General features: G+C 40.4%; 1 protein-coding gene and 1 pseudogene across 1 annotated transcript in view; both read left to right on the forward strand.

The window, feature by feature from the left end:
• Positions 1–13769, forward strand: part of POGLUT1 (protein O-glucosyltransferase 1) — a 28524-nt gene that overhangs the window by 5954 nt on the left and 8801 nt on the right. The window contains exons 4-5 of the mRNA XM_049877164.1: positions 9310–9445; positions 11605–11726. Coding sequence (XP_049733121.1) covers positions 9310–9445; positions 11605–11726 — 258 coding nt within the window. The remainder of the gene's footprint in view (positions 1–9309; positions 9446–11604; positions 11727–13769) is intronic.
• LOC126057169 (E3 ubiquitin-protein ligase RING2-like) lies at positions 135–5513 on the forward strand (annotated as a pseudogene).

Here is a 13769-nt window from a genome sequence, read left to right on the forward strand (position 1 = left end):
GGCGGGAGCGAGCTGAGCTGAAGGAGGAGATGAAGCATAGGTCTTTATTGGGTGCCTGTCGTGGTCTTAGTATTGTTGTACACACTAGTTGAGGAAAGGTGGCAGAGAGTTGAGTGGAGGCGCTGAGGCTACAGATGGCACAGGTGCCACTAGCCACAACTTCAGGGGTGAGACGTGAGGCAACACGTCCATGGACTGGGGGCCGAGGAGGGGGAGCAAGGAGGGTCACAGGCTGAGCCTACAATTGGGGTTTAGGCAGCATTACATACAACAAATGATAAACCCCTTTTAGGAGTTTTTTTTTTTTTTTGACTCAAATTTTTATTAAATTAACCCAAAAAAGCTTGTTGCCTTCAAGTCAATTCTGACTCATATCAACTCTATAGAACTGCCCCATAGGGTTTCCAAGGCTGTAATCTTTAGGGAAGCAAACGGCCACATGTTTCTCCCACGGAGTGGCTGTGGGTTCAAACTGCTGACCTTTTGGTTAGCAGCCGAGCACTTAACCACCGTGCCACCAGAGCTCATCTTTATAAATTAAAAAAAAAAAATTAGAAGATATAAAATCCAGAGGGCATGGTATTTTCTTACCTAAGAGCCTCTTTCTTTTCTAAATGATTCCTATTCTGTCATTAAAAGTAAAGTAAGCGTATATTGTGTGGCGGCGATCGCAGCCGCAGAGGCTTGTACCCGAGTCTCGCTCAGGCCGCAGCCTGCGGAGCCCCAGGCCGGGGCAGGAGCCGCAACGTCTCAGGTTGTGCAGACGGATGGAGCTCAACCGTTAAGCAAAACGTGGGGACTTAGTTTGTGTGAATTACAGCAAACACCTCAGAAGGCAATGACAGATGGTCTGGAAACCGTGGTTCCACCTCGAAGTCTACGCGGTGAACTGGTGGGCCCAGTTCGTTGGGATATGTCGAAGAACGCCATGACGACAAGGGAGTGTTTACATCGTTTTTGTGTAGACTTCATTATCACAGAAGTTGCCACAAAGTGGCAACAAAGAATGTCCTACCTGTCGGGAAAAGTTAGTTTCCAAAAGATCACTAAGGCCAGACCCGAACTTTGATGCCCTCATCCGCAAAATTTATCCAAGTCGGTGATGAGTACGAAGGGCACCAGGAGATAGTATCAGCCAGGATCAGCAAACACAACAATCAGCAAGCACTCAGTCACAGCACTGAGGAAGGACTGAAGTTACAGGCCATGAACAGACTACAGCCAGGCAAGAAACAGCAGATTGAAAATGGCGGTGGAGCCGGAGATAGCGGTGACACTTGACACCGTAGCAACGCGTGCACACGGCAATCAGGAAGCAGGACCTGGTAACAGTCGGCCCGAAACATCTGATGATCCTGGGCTTCAGCTTGACAATGACAACGCAGCAGTGGCAATCGGTCCAGTCATGGCTGGTGCTGGTGAAACTGAGTTAGGATTCAGGCCTCATCCCACGCTTACGGAAGAAAGACGACAGTGCACGGACAAGGCGCGTAATGGCTTCAGGTAATGCCGCTGTAGATCACTTATCCCAGTATCTGGCTGTGAGGCCAGCGTTAGAGGAGCTTCAAAGCAGAGGGGAATCAAACCAGGTGAACCTTGATACAGCTCGTGAGAAGCAGCATACCATTTATACAGCAGCAGCTTTTGGCTGGTTCATCGTATTAAATGGCTCTTTTTCTTTGACATTGGTCAGTGAGAAATACTGGAAGGTGAACAAACCCATGGAACTTTATTATGCACCCACAAAAGAGCACAAATGAGCTTTTACTAAAAACAATTCTGAGAATGAACTTTTTAGCAGCCTAGTTCTTTAATAGTAAACATGTACCATCTTTACATTTATAGACAGACTCTTGGTTACGCTGTTCAATTTTCTTTCTGAGCCAGACCAGTTTACACTATTAGAATCTTTCCCCCTTAGTTTAAGATTTCCTATTTGAAAGGGACTGCAGTTATTCAGTACTTTTTCTTTACTTTAAAAAATCTGAGTTGTTTTTTTTTCCCACAAAGTGTGGTTCCATTTCAAGGACTCTTTTGACCCAGGAATTTTTCATAGTTGCGTATTCTAAAGTGGTAATTCAGTTGGCCATCCTTCTCCTTCTGCCCCAGAGGTCTACAGGATGTTAAATAATATGTATTCTGACTTTTTTTTCCCTCCCCAGAGTCTTGTATATTTATACTTTTTTATATATAGTATTTTCACGAAGACCAAGACTCAAATTTACTGTGCTTAAAAAACAATTCTCATAGGATTATTATTTTCATGGTATTTCCTTCCATAATATCTTATTTTAAAAAGAGGTTCTTTATGAACTTAGTGTCCATTGTCATGTGATGTTGTTTTTTTTCCATTTTATCTTGTAATAATTTTGGAACCTCTGATCCTGGGAAAATGAATCAAACAAAATCTCAGGTTCTGTGAGAACTTGACTCACACAGATTTCACTGAAGAAAGGAAAATTAGATTGGTCATACGTAGTCTTCAAATGTATATTTAAAAAGGTCTTTTTTTTTTTTTGTATTAGTTCTCTTGTCACTTGAATTTCTTTATTATGTGTGTTTGATATTTTTGCCTCTTGAGATACCAGAGAGATAGGGAGCTATTTTGCACTTTAGCCTGATGAAAAGTACAAGATACGTTCAAAGTTTCCCTAGTTCTTTTCTTACTGGTAGCCACATAAGTTCCAAGAATAACATGGCACGTAGAACTAACAATGGAAAAAAAAAGTTTGCTTCTGTATGAAAAATGTGTTTAACATTTTGGGTTACTATGTCAGTTTATAAATTTGGTACTCTACTAATTACACACTAGAGAAGGAGGTTCACAGAGCTTGAGCCCTGCCTTGGTGTGTAGTGAAAAATGATGTTGTAGAAGAATGCCCGCTAGTAACGTTGCTCTCCTCCTGTTGATTTACTTTAATATTGGGGGACAGTGTTAGGTGTTTGGGAGCTAGAAGGCTTTATGTGGACAGGTCACAAATAAGATGGACTTGTATATTATTTTTCATCCCTGTCCTGATTATCTGTATGTTTCCAAGTTTGTGTTCTCACAGTATTTACAAAGACATGGTTGCACTGAGAAATTAACCCCCAAAGCGTTTTTTGATAGGAGGAAGTAGTCCTCCAGTACCATTGTAACCAAAGCCTGTCTAGTCCTTGTAAATATTTATCTGTCAATTTTGACACATCGGGGCCAGCTTGATGTTTTAAATCTTTAGCCCCAGTGTGAAAACTTCAAAGGCTTATTCAGTTTTTTACCATTTTATTGAAGATATTTAAAATCCGTTTTTACAGTTTTTTTGGTAATCTATACCGTGAAATTTCAAAATCATGGGAAATTTTGTATTCGGTTCCTTTTTTGGTGTAATGTTAAATTGTATAGATTATTAATGCATGTCCACTGACTATAATCCTGGTTTTGTGATATAACTGCTTACATTTTATTGGTGACATATTAGACTAGTGATTGCATTAAATAACAAATTCCCATTGTGGTTATTAATTGAAGTTTTGTCTTTAAACAAAAAATTATTTGTGGATATAAGCTTTGTGCTTAGAGCGTATATGTGTGCTTATCTCTCAGTATGGGAGGATAAAAACTCTTTGTATCATTAGTGAATTCATTGGATACGTACTCCTTTGCAAAGTATAATTATAGGTATTTCATAGAAAAAAAAGTAAAATAAGCAAACAGTGTTACAGAAAATATTCCTCCTTTTTAATATCAGGATTTATATTATTTATTTTTAATAACGTTTGTCATAAATTAATACATATTCCCTGCAAAAATATGTAAAAACAACAAAAAAAGAAAATGAAGATCACTGTTAGGGATTGAATTGTGCCCTCCAAAAATATGTGTTGTAAAACTTAACCTACAGGGTCATTATAAATTGGAATTGACTCAATGGCAACGGGTTTGGTTTTTTTTTGTTGTTTTATGTCTGTAATGATCCCATTTGGGAGTGGGCCGTCTCTGTTACGTTAATGAGGCAGGATTAGTGTAGGGTGTATTTTGAGTCAATCTCTTTTGAGATATAAAAGAGATTAAACAAGCAAGCGAGTAAGCACAGATGGGGAAGAGAGATGCTAAGCCATATGAAGGTCTTCCATGAGCAGAAGCTCAGGGAGACAAGGACCTTCCTCCAGAGCTGACAGAGAGAGAAAGCCTTCCCCTAGAGCCGGCACCCTGAATTCAGACTTCTAGTCTCCTAAACTGTGAGAAAATAAATTTCTGTTTGTTAAAGCCACCCACTTGTGGTATTTCTGTTATAGCTAACTAAGACAATCACTTAATACGCTTCTACCCTGAGGAAATCAGTTAGATTTTGATTATCAAGTATCAACGGGAAATAAAGTGGTAGTGGAGAAAATCACTGAGGTATTTTAAATAGACACTTGTTTCATTATTTGGGAGAATAATAGAGAATTTAAGTACAAAGTATGAGCATAGGGAGATTTTTAATTTCCACAAATGAGAGAAAATACAAATATAGACACTGTTGGATTTTGAAAGCTTACTCCGTGTTCAGTAGCTAGCTGAACAATTTCCAGGTGAAATTTATTACTTTCAGAGTTTCTCAAAGGCATGTATCTGCATATTCCGTTCCTCAGAGCGTTTTGGTCAGAATCACAAGGTCCTAGAAATGTCCTAAGGAAGTACAGTCCTTTATTCCGTTGACAGTAATCTAGTCTATGGTATTTCTACTATTACACCGCCTACTTTGTGTTACTAATGACACTGACGTTACCTACCCCAGCTACATACGGAAGTAAGGAAAACAGAGGCTATAATTGAAATAGAAGGAAATATTCAGAACCAGAGTCCTTAATGAAGTGGGCACAGTTATATAATTCCCATCTGGCTACAGATAGTATCTTTCTAGATCTAGATACTTTTAGTTTCCCAATTTCAGAAATTTGTATGACATTTTAAAAATTCATCGTTTTGAGCACATTAGAATATGAACTTCGCATTTTAAGGAAGAACTGAGAGGTTTTGCTGAGGAACCAAAGGACTATCTAACTAACATAAAGAAATTTCAGATATGGAGAGTAATGGTGTTTTTTATGACAGCTTTATTGAGGTATGACTGACATAAAATGGACTGGAAACATTTAAGGTGTACGATTTGGTAAATTTTGACATAACAAAACAAACAAAACCAAACTTGATGCTGTCAAGTTGACCTTGACTAATAGTAATCTATTGAACAGAGTGGAAGTGTCCCTATAGGGTTTCCAAGGCTGCAAATCTTTATGGAAGCAGACTGCTGCATCTTTCTCCCACAGAGCGGCTGGTGAGTTCTAACCACCGACCTTTCGATGAGCAGCTGAGTGCTTAAGCACTGTGCCACCCGGGCTGCTTGTTTTGACATACACCAAAATGGTGAAAATACTCATCGCTCCCAAAAGCTTCCTTGTGCCTCTTGTGCCTGTATAATCCCTCCCTCTCACCTTTCCCTTCTCCCCTCTGGCATCCATTGGTCTATGTTCTCTCATTATAGATTATTTTCTAGGCTTTTATATAAATGAAATCATACAATATATTTAAAAGCCAAAGGTGAGAGAGAATAAGTATTTTAGCTGTCACGTTAAAGTGTACTGCAACAATAATTTAAAAAAAACTCTAAGTCAGGTTTTATTTTCATATCAAAAGATTATTATATAAACATGGAAAATAGTTGGACAACTCAAAAAGATACACAGTGCTAAGGAAGCTTCTCTACCCCCTTAGACTCCAAACCTCTAGCCTCTGAGTTCTCTTCTCAAGAGACCACCATGATTATAAGTTTCTTGTATATCCTTCCGGAAATAGCTTTTCTCTCTCTATATACAAGCATCTAGACTCATCGACAAATTAGAACATCTGTATCTTCTGCAAGTTCCTCTTCTTTTGCGTTTAACAGTGGATTAGAGGTTGTTTCATGAGTACACATAGAGCCATGTCACTCTTTCATGGGTGCATAGTCATTGTATGGACTTCTTTATTCAGGCCTCTTATCAATGAACATTTGAATAATTCTGAACCATTCTCCTTTCTTTTTCGGTTAATACAAATGATTTAGCAGTGATCATCCTTATACTACACCTTTGAGCATAAATGTACTTGCAGATTAAATTCTTAGAGGTGGAATAACTAGGCCAATTAGTGTGTTTTCTAAATCTTGATAAGTAGAAGCAAATTGCCCTCCAAAGCGGTTGCACCTCTTTACACTTCCCCCGGCCTTATACTGCGTGCTCAGAAGAGATCACACACCCTCACCAGCACTGTGTATTTTCGGACTTTTTGTTTTCTGCCAGTCTCATTGGCAATAACCAGCGTCTCGCTTCCATTGGCATTTCTTTATCATTAACACAGTTGAGCATATTTCCCTATGCTTAAACCATTTTTTTTTTTTAATCTCTCTATATTTAAAACAAGATTTTAAATCAGTCATCTCCATGCTGCCAGAAAATTCTGGTCATGTGTTGGAATGCTGCCCTGATGTAGTGGGGGTCAGGACCTCAAAGAATGGGCCAGAAGCAAGCTAAGCTGTTAGTGTCGTCTCTCTTTCTTTCAAGAAACCCCCTGAGGTTTCCTGGGGAGGCTAGTCAGAAAGCTCTCTTTTTCTGGCTGCCAAAAGTGATTTTGATAGGGTTTTGTATTCAAGTTAAACGTGATGAGAGGTTTTCTATCCTTCCCCATAAATTATAAGACAATTATGGCGAGAATAAAAATGGTGCCTTTCCAATGGAACAGAATTGAGAATTCAGACATAAATCCATCCACATATGAGCAGTTGATATTTGACAAAGGTCCCAAAACAGTTAAATGGGGAAAAGACAGTCTTTTTAACAAATGGTGCTGGCATAACTGGATATCCATTTGCAAAAAACTGAAATAAGACCCCTACCTCACTCCATGCACAAAAACGAGCTCAAAATGGATCAAAGACCTAAATATAAAATCTAAAATGATAAAGATTATGGAAGAAAAAATAGGGACAACGTTAGGAGTTCTAACACATGGCATAAACACTACACAAAACATTATTAAGAATGCAGAAGAAAAACTAGATAATTGGGAGCTCCTAAAAATCAAACACCTAAGGTCATCCAAAGACTTCACCAAAAACGTAAAAAGACTACCTACAGACCGGGAAAAAGTTTTTAGCTATGACATTTCCGATCAGCACCTGATCTCTAAAATCTACATGATACTGCAAAAACTCAACTACAAAAAGACAAATAACCCAATTAAAAAATGGACAAAAGATATGAACAGACACTGCACTAAAGAAGACATTCAGGCAGCTAACAGATACATGAGGAAATGTTCACGATCATTAGCCATTAGAGAACTGCAAATCAAAACTACACTGAGATTTCATCTCACTCTAACAAGGCCGGCATTAATCCAAAAAACACAAAATAATGTTGGAGAGGCTGTGGAGAGATTGGAACACTTATACACTGCTGGTGGGAATGTCAAATGATAGAACCACTTTGGAAATCGATTTGGTGCTTCCTTAAAAAGCTAGAAATAGAACTATCATACGACCCAGCAATCCCACTCCTCAGAATATATCATAGAGAAATAAGAGTCTTTACACGAACAGATATATATACACCCATGTTCATTGCAGCACTGTTTGCAATAGCAAAAAGATGGAAGCAACCAAGGTTCCCATCAGTGGATGAATGGATAAATAAATTATGGTATATTCACACAGTGGAATACTACGCATCGATAAAGAACAGTGAGGAATCTGTGAAACATTTTATAACATGGAGGATCCTGGAAAGCATTAAGCTGAGTGAAATTAGTTGCAAAAGGACAAATATTGTATAAGACCACTATTATAAGAACTTGAGAAATAGTTTAAACTGAGAAGAAAACACCCTTTGTGGTTAGGAGAGGGGGGAGGGAGGGAGGGTGGGAAAGGGGTATTCGCTAATTAGATAGTAGATAAGAACTACTTTAGGTGAAGGGAAGGACAACACACAATACAGAGGAGGTCAGCACAACGGGACTAAACCGAAAGCAAAGAAGTTTCCTGAAGAAACTGAATGTTTTGAAGGCCAGCGTAGCAGGGGCAGGGGTTTGGGGACCATGGTTTCAGGGGACATCTAAGTCAATTGGCATAATAAAATCTGTTAACAAAACATTCTGCATCCCACTTTGAAGAGCGGTGTCTGGGGTCTTAAATGCTAGCAAGCAGCCGTCTAAGATGCATCAATGAGTCTGAACCCACCTGGATTAAAGGAGAATGAAGAACACCAAGGACACAAGACGATTATGAGCCCAAGAGATAGAAAAGGCCACATGAACCAGAGACTACATCATCCTGAGACCAGAAGAACTAGATGGTGCCCGGCTACAACTGATGACTGCCCTGACAGGGAACACGACAGAGAACCCCTGAGGGAGCAGGAGAGCAGTGGGATGCAGACCCCAAATTCTCATAAAAAGACCAGACTTAATGGTCTGACTGAGACTAGAAGGACCCTGGTAGTCATGGCCCCCAGACCTTCTGTTGGCCCAGGACAGAAACCATTTCTGAAGCCAACTCTTCAGACATGGATTGGACTGGACAATGGGTTGGAGAGGGATGCTGGTGAGGAGTGAGCTTCTTGAATCAGATGGACACTTGAGACTGTGTTGGTATCTCCTGCCTGGAGGGGAGATGAGAGGGTAGAGGGGGTTAGGAGCTGACAAATTGGATATGAAAAGAGAGAGTGGAGGGAGGGAGCGGGCTGTATCATTTGGGGGAGAGTAATTGGGAGTATGTAGCAAGGTGTATATAAGTTTTTGTGTGGGAGACTGACTTGATTTGTAAACTTTTTTCACTTAAAGCACAATAAAAATTATTTAAAAAAAAAAAAAAACTGTCTTTGTGAGAAACAAAGCCCAAGGGACACAATTCGAAATTATCTTTTCCAGTTCCTATCAGAATTTGTATTTTGCTTACTAAAAAAAACCTTCTGTAAAAGTGAAATAAAAACAGAATGGAGGAGAAGGAGTGGTAGGAGTAGCAATGATACCCCCTTCAAACCTATGATAAATTATGTGGAAAATCTTACCAAGTGTTGTAAGCTGCAACATCTTAGCTAGGAAAGATAAAAAAAAAAAAATTTTTTTTTTTTTATAGCTTGCGCAAAATAAAAAAGTGGGACAGCCCCTTTAGAGACATTGCTTTCGGGAAACTTTGCAGTTTGCTGATGATCTGAACATTGGCTTGCCTTACTTTAAACGAGTGGGTGGGATCCTGTCTTGTCATGGAGAAGGCAGTGCTGTGGTGACTATGCGGCCTTTCTGGTTGGCAGGTGTAGTGGTGTTGAACACTTTATTTTGGAGGTGATTGGGCGCCTCCCTGACATGGAGATGGTGATCAATGTACGAGATTACCCTCAGGTTCCTAAGTGGATGGAGCCTGCCATTCCAGTCTTCTCCTTCAGTAAGGTAAGAACAGGAAGAGCCTACATGAAGGGGTGGTGGGGCGGCGGGGGTGGTCTTCCAGGGTATTAGCAGGAGGTCCCGTGGCAGAATCTAATCTATAACGGGGAGGCCCGGGAGTGGGTCCGTGTCCCTGTTAGTCTCACAGTGATGGAGCATTAAGACTGAGGAGTTGGAGCTGAGGACCTGTGAGGAGTGTAAGATTGCTTGAGTGTCTGTAGGGCTGGGAACGGGGTAGCGAGTGAAGAGCCAGAGGAACTTAGAGGAGATTGGCAGTGGGGCTCAGAGACGCTATAGAGCGTTGAAGAGAGGGCCTCAAGAAAGTTCACGGGCTTGGAGTTAGAGAACACTTTGTCAAAAAATATTTGTTGAGCTCCTACAAGGTATGTGTATATCAGCCATAGTGTTGGGTATCATCTGTCCTGTCTCTCACTGTACCCCAGAAGCCCAGATGACTGATAGTGAACCCAAAAATATCAGATAGCTCCACACAGTTTGTGTCCAAGCAATAGACTGAGTGCGATAGGCCTGGGTATTGAAGAGGGAAATGTGAGGGGGTGATGTCGAGATGTGGGCTAGCTGGGACAGACGTGAGGGCTTGGAGAACCCGGGGCAGTTGGTATCTTCTCACTGCTCAGGTTCATGTCAATGATGCGCTGACAGGAGTGAGACTGGGTTCCCTAGAGACTAGGCATGAAACATTTGGTGCAGGGGTGCGGAAGGGCAGAGAGGCTAGATGACAGTGGAATAGAAGAGGCTATGCCAGAAAACCGCACGGACTTTGGGAAAAGAACACCATCTCTTATCTCCTTTCTCTAACACAGAGGGACCATTTATCCCCACTTACCCTTTATCACAGTTTACTTTCTCTATAGACTTGTTTATTTCCTGTATTTGGAAGTGGGCTGAGGCCACATTTGTGTTGCATTTCCCATGATTTAGCCTCATTTCTCAAAAGTGCTTGGTCTCGTTGTTTGTAGTGAAACTCTCACAGAAGAACAGATAACGCTCCCATGTAAGTCAGTAAGGGCATTTATGTTCGTTACGTGTTTGTGTTGATAATCAAGTATGAACATCAGTGTACTAACTTTCTTTTCATCTTCCTATTGTGTATTAAAATCAGTGACTCCTAGTTTCCAAGGGAGGGATTTTAGTCTGACAGCTTTGTAGTTAACTGTGCAGCTGTCATGTACGAGGTGCTTGATGAATCTGTCGTTTTTCAAGGACTTGAGAGAAGGCAAACAGCATATTGTATGTGTGATTCCAATGGAAGAAACAGTAGAAGCAGAGGTTTGTAAGTGTGCAAAGTTTTAACAGGAGTAACTATAAAAAGAGAATAAACTGGTTTTAAACCATTTTTAAAACATGTGGGGTAACACCCCTACCCCTCATTCTGCCCATGGGTCCTTCTGACCCTGATCAGTGAATAACCAAGAATTTATCAACCAACTAATGTGAGCATAACAGTGCCAGAGTGACCAAGAGCGGATAATACGAGCTAACACTTACTGAGTACTTACTATTTGCCAGGCACTGTACTTGGTGTTTTATATCTGTTAACTCATTTAATAGTCAAACCAAACCCATTAGGTAGGTATTATTGTTGGTGTTTTTATTTCCACCATTACAAAGATAAGGAGACTGAGGTACAGAAAATTTTAGAAACTACCCAGATTGGGAAGAGAGAATCGGCATTCAAATTCATATGATCTGTTTCCAGAGCCCGTGCTCTTAACTACTAGTTCTTTCTCTCATGAGACCATCTAGGAAATAACTAAGAAACTGGGTAAGGCAGTATGAACTCCAAGTGTAATAGGAGTTAAAAAATGAGTGAGTTATTTCATCATTTGGAATTGGGTATATTATTCCCTTAAACAAAAAACCCTAATTGTGTGTGTATCCTCTAGAAAAGTAGAACTTCGGAGAACTGAAAAGGTTGACATTTACCATGATTTATTTTGGGATTTAGTGAGCCCGTGCATTCTAACCCATGGTCACTTTTACCTTTTAATGTTCAGTCTAGACTTTACAGACTAGGGAAAATAGATCTTTGGCAAGATGAAACTAGAACAAGGCCTTTGTCCAGATCTGGTGGCATGAATGCACTTGATTATTCTCGCCCCGTTCCAAGACTGATTTCAGTTGACCTTTTGTTTCTGTTGAAGACATCAGAGTATCATGACATCATGTATCCTGCTTGGACATTTTGGGAAGGGGGACCGGCTGTTTGGCCAATTTATCCTACAGGTCTTGGACGGTGGGATCTCTTCAGAGAAGATCTGGCAAGGTAAGTCCTCTAGAGAATTTTGTTTTTCCCTCCTTGTAGGTTTTCTTGAAATAAGCAGTAGAATAATAAAAAAAAAAAACTTAAAAATGATTAACTTTCAAATTTAAAAAAGGCTGTTTATAGTGTAAGCAGTTTCATATGTGTGTAAAAATATTTACATATCCATAGACAAAAAGCAGAAGAACCTACCGTAGAGTATCAGCAGTACCTTTGTGGGCAGAAGTATTGGAGCCTTTTGTTTGCTTCCTTAACTTTTTCTGTGCTTTTATGATTCTCTAAATAAGAATGAATTACTTTCATAATTAGAAAACATGAATGACCATGTTGTGGGAGGGTAGAAAATTACCTGGAAGAACATAAATGTACTTGATAAATTAGAGCTGAGTTCATTGGGAGGAGATGTTGTTGTTGTTGTTACGTGCTGTTGAGTTGATTCCGACTCATAGCGACCCCATGTGACAGTAGAAGTACCCCATAGGGTTTTCTTGGCTGTAATCATCACAGAAGCAGATTGCCAGGTCTTTCTCCCACAGAGCTGCTGGGTAGGTGCCAACCACCAGTTTTTCAGTTAGCAGCTGAGTGCTTGACTGTTGCAACACCAGGGCTCCTTTGGGTGGGGATACCAAACCAAAACCAAACCCCCTGCCGTTGAGTCGATTCCGATTCATAGCAACCTTATAGGTCAGAGTAGACCTGCCCCATGAGGTTTCCAAGTCTGTAAATCTTCACGGAAGCAGATTGTCACACCTTTCTCCTGTGGAGCCCCTGGGGGGTTCAAACCACTGACCTTTTGGTTAGCAGCTGAGTGCTTTGACCACTGTACCACCAGGGCTCCTTTGGGCAGGGATAACCCAGTGCCGTCGATTCACAGGGGATAGGAGCACATAAATGTCCTCTTAGCTATCTCAAGTACAGAGCTTTTTCCAGATCCTCACAGGACTGGATATACCTTCACCTCTTGACTCCATCCTGCCATTATATGAGATTTCACGTTGTCTAGGTCATCCCTGGTGGCGCAGTGGTTCTTAACTACAATTGCTAACCAAAATGTCGGCAGTTCAGATCCACCAGCTGCTCCTTGGAAACCCCATGGGGCATTTCTGTTCTGTCCTATAGGGTCACTATGAGCTGGGATTGACTCGACGGCAACGGGTTTTTCTTTAGGCCATCCAAGCCGTAGGTGTTTCTTAACCTAGTTACATTTTACATTAACCTAGTTACATTTTACATTAATGATTCAAACGACATTGACATTTACTTAGAGAACTTCTAGAAACACAATCTTTATAGGTCTTCTCTCAGATACAAGGAAAGCAGTAATTTAATTCCACTTGTATTGCCACAAATATATATCACCGGCAATCCAGATTATTGGCTAGCACCTCTAGCGGGATAAAGTGATAACAAAAGGGAACAGAATCTAAGGCACAACAATTGTTCTGTACGTACCTGGAGCAACAGAGGAAGGAGGAGAGTCAGGAACAGGAGGAGATGGATGTGTGGCTCATTGCCTCCGTGAATAGCTGCCTCCTTTGCCGTGAGACAAGAGAAACTGGATGATGCCTGGCTACCATTATTGATTATTTTGATCCATGAGTCTATAAAAGTATCCTGATCAAAAGGGGGAAAATGCAGAACAGAATTTCAAATTCTCATAGACTTCAGACTTCCTGGAGCCATGGAAACTGGATGAACTCCTGAAACTATTGCCCTGAGATAATCTGTAAACCTTAAACCCAAAATGTCCCCTGAAGTCTTATAAAACTAAATAATAATTTAGCTTAACTAGTAAAAAAAGTCTCCCTTGATCATTATGCTCTTTTACGAACTATCTACATGGGATCAAATTGACAACAGTAACTCAGAAGATTAGATAGGACACTTAGGGGACAGTGAGTTTACGTTAGTGGAGGAGGAAAAATTCAGAAAAGGAGGGTGAGAATGGTCGCACAGTTTGAAGAATAATCAACGTCACTGAATTGTACATGTAGAAATTGTTAAATTGGTGTATGTTTTGTATATTCTCAACAACAACAAAATAAA

This window comes from Elephas maximus, chromosome 1 (assembly GCF_024166365.1).
Source record: "Elephas maximus indicus isolate mEleMax1 chromosome 1, mEleMax1 primary haplotype, whole genome shotgun sequence".
In the NCBI taxonomy this organism is placed as follows: Eukaryota; Metazoa; Chordata; class Mammalia; order Proboscidea; family Elephantidae; genus Elephas; species Elephas maximus.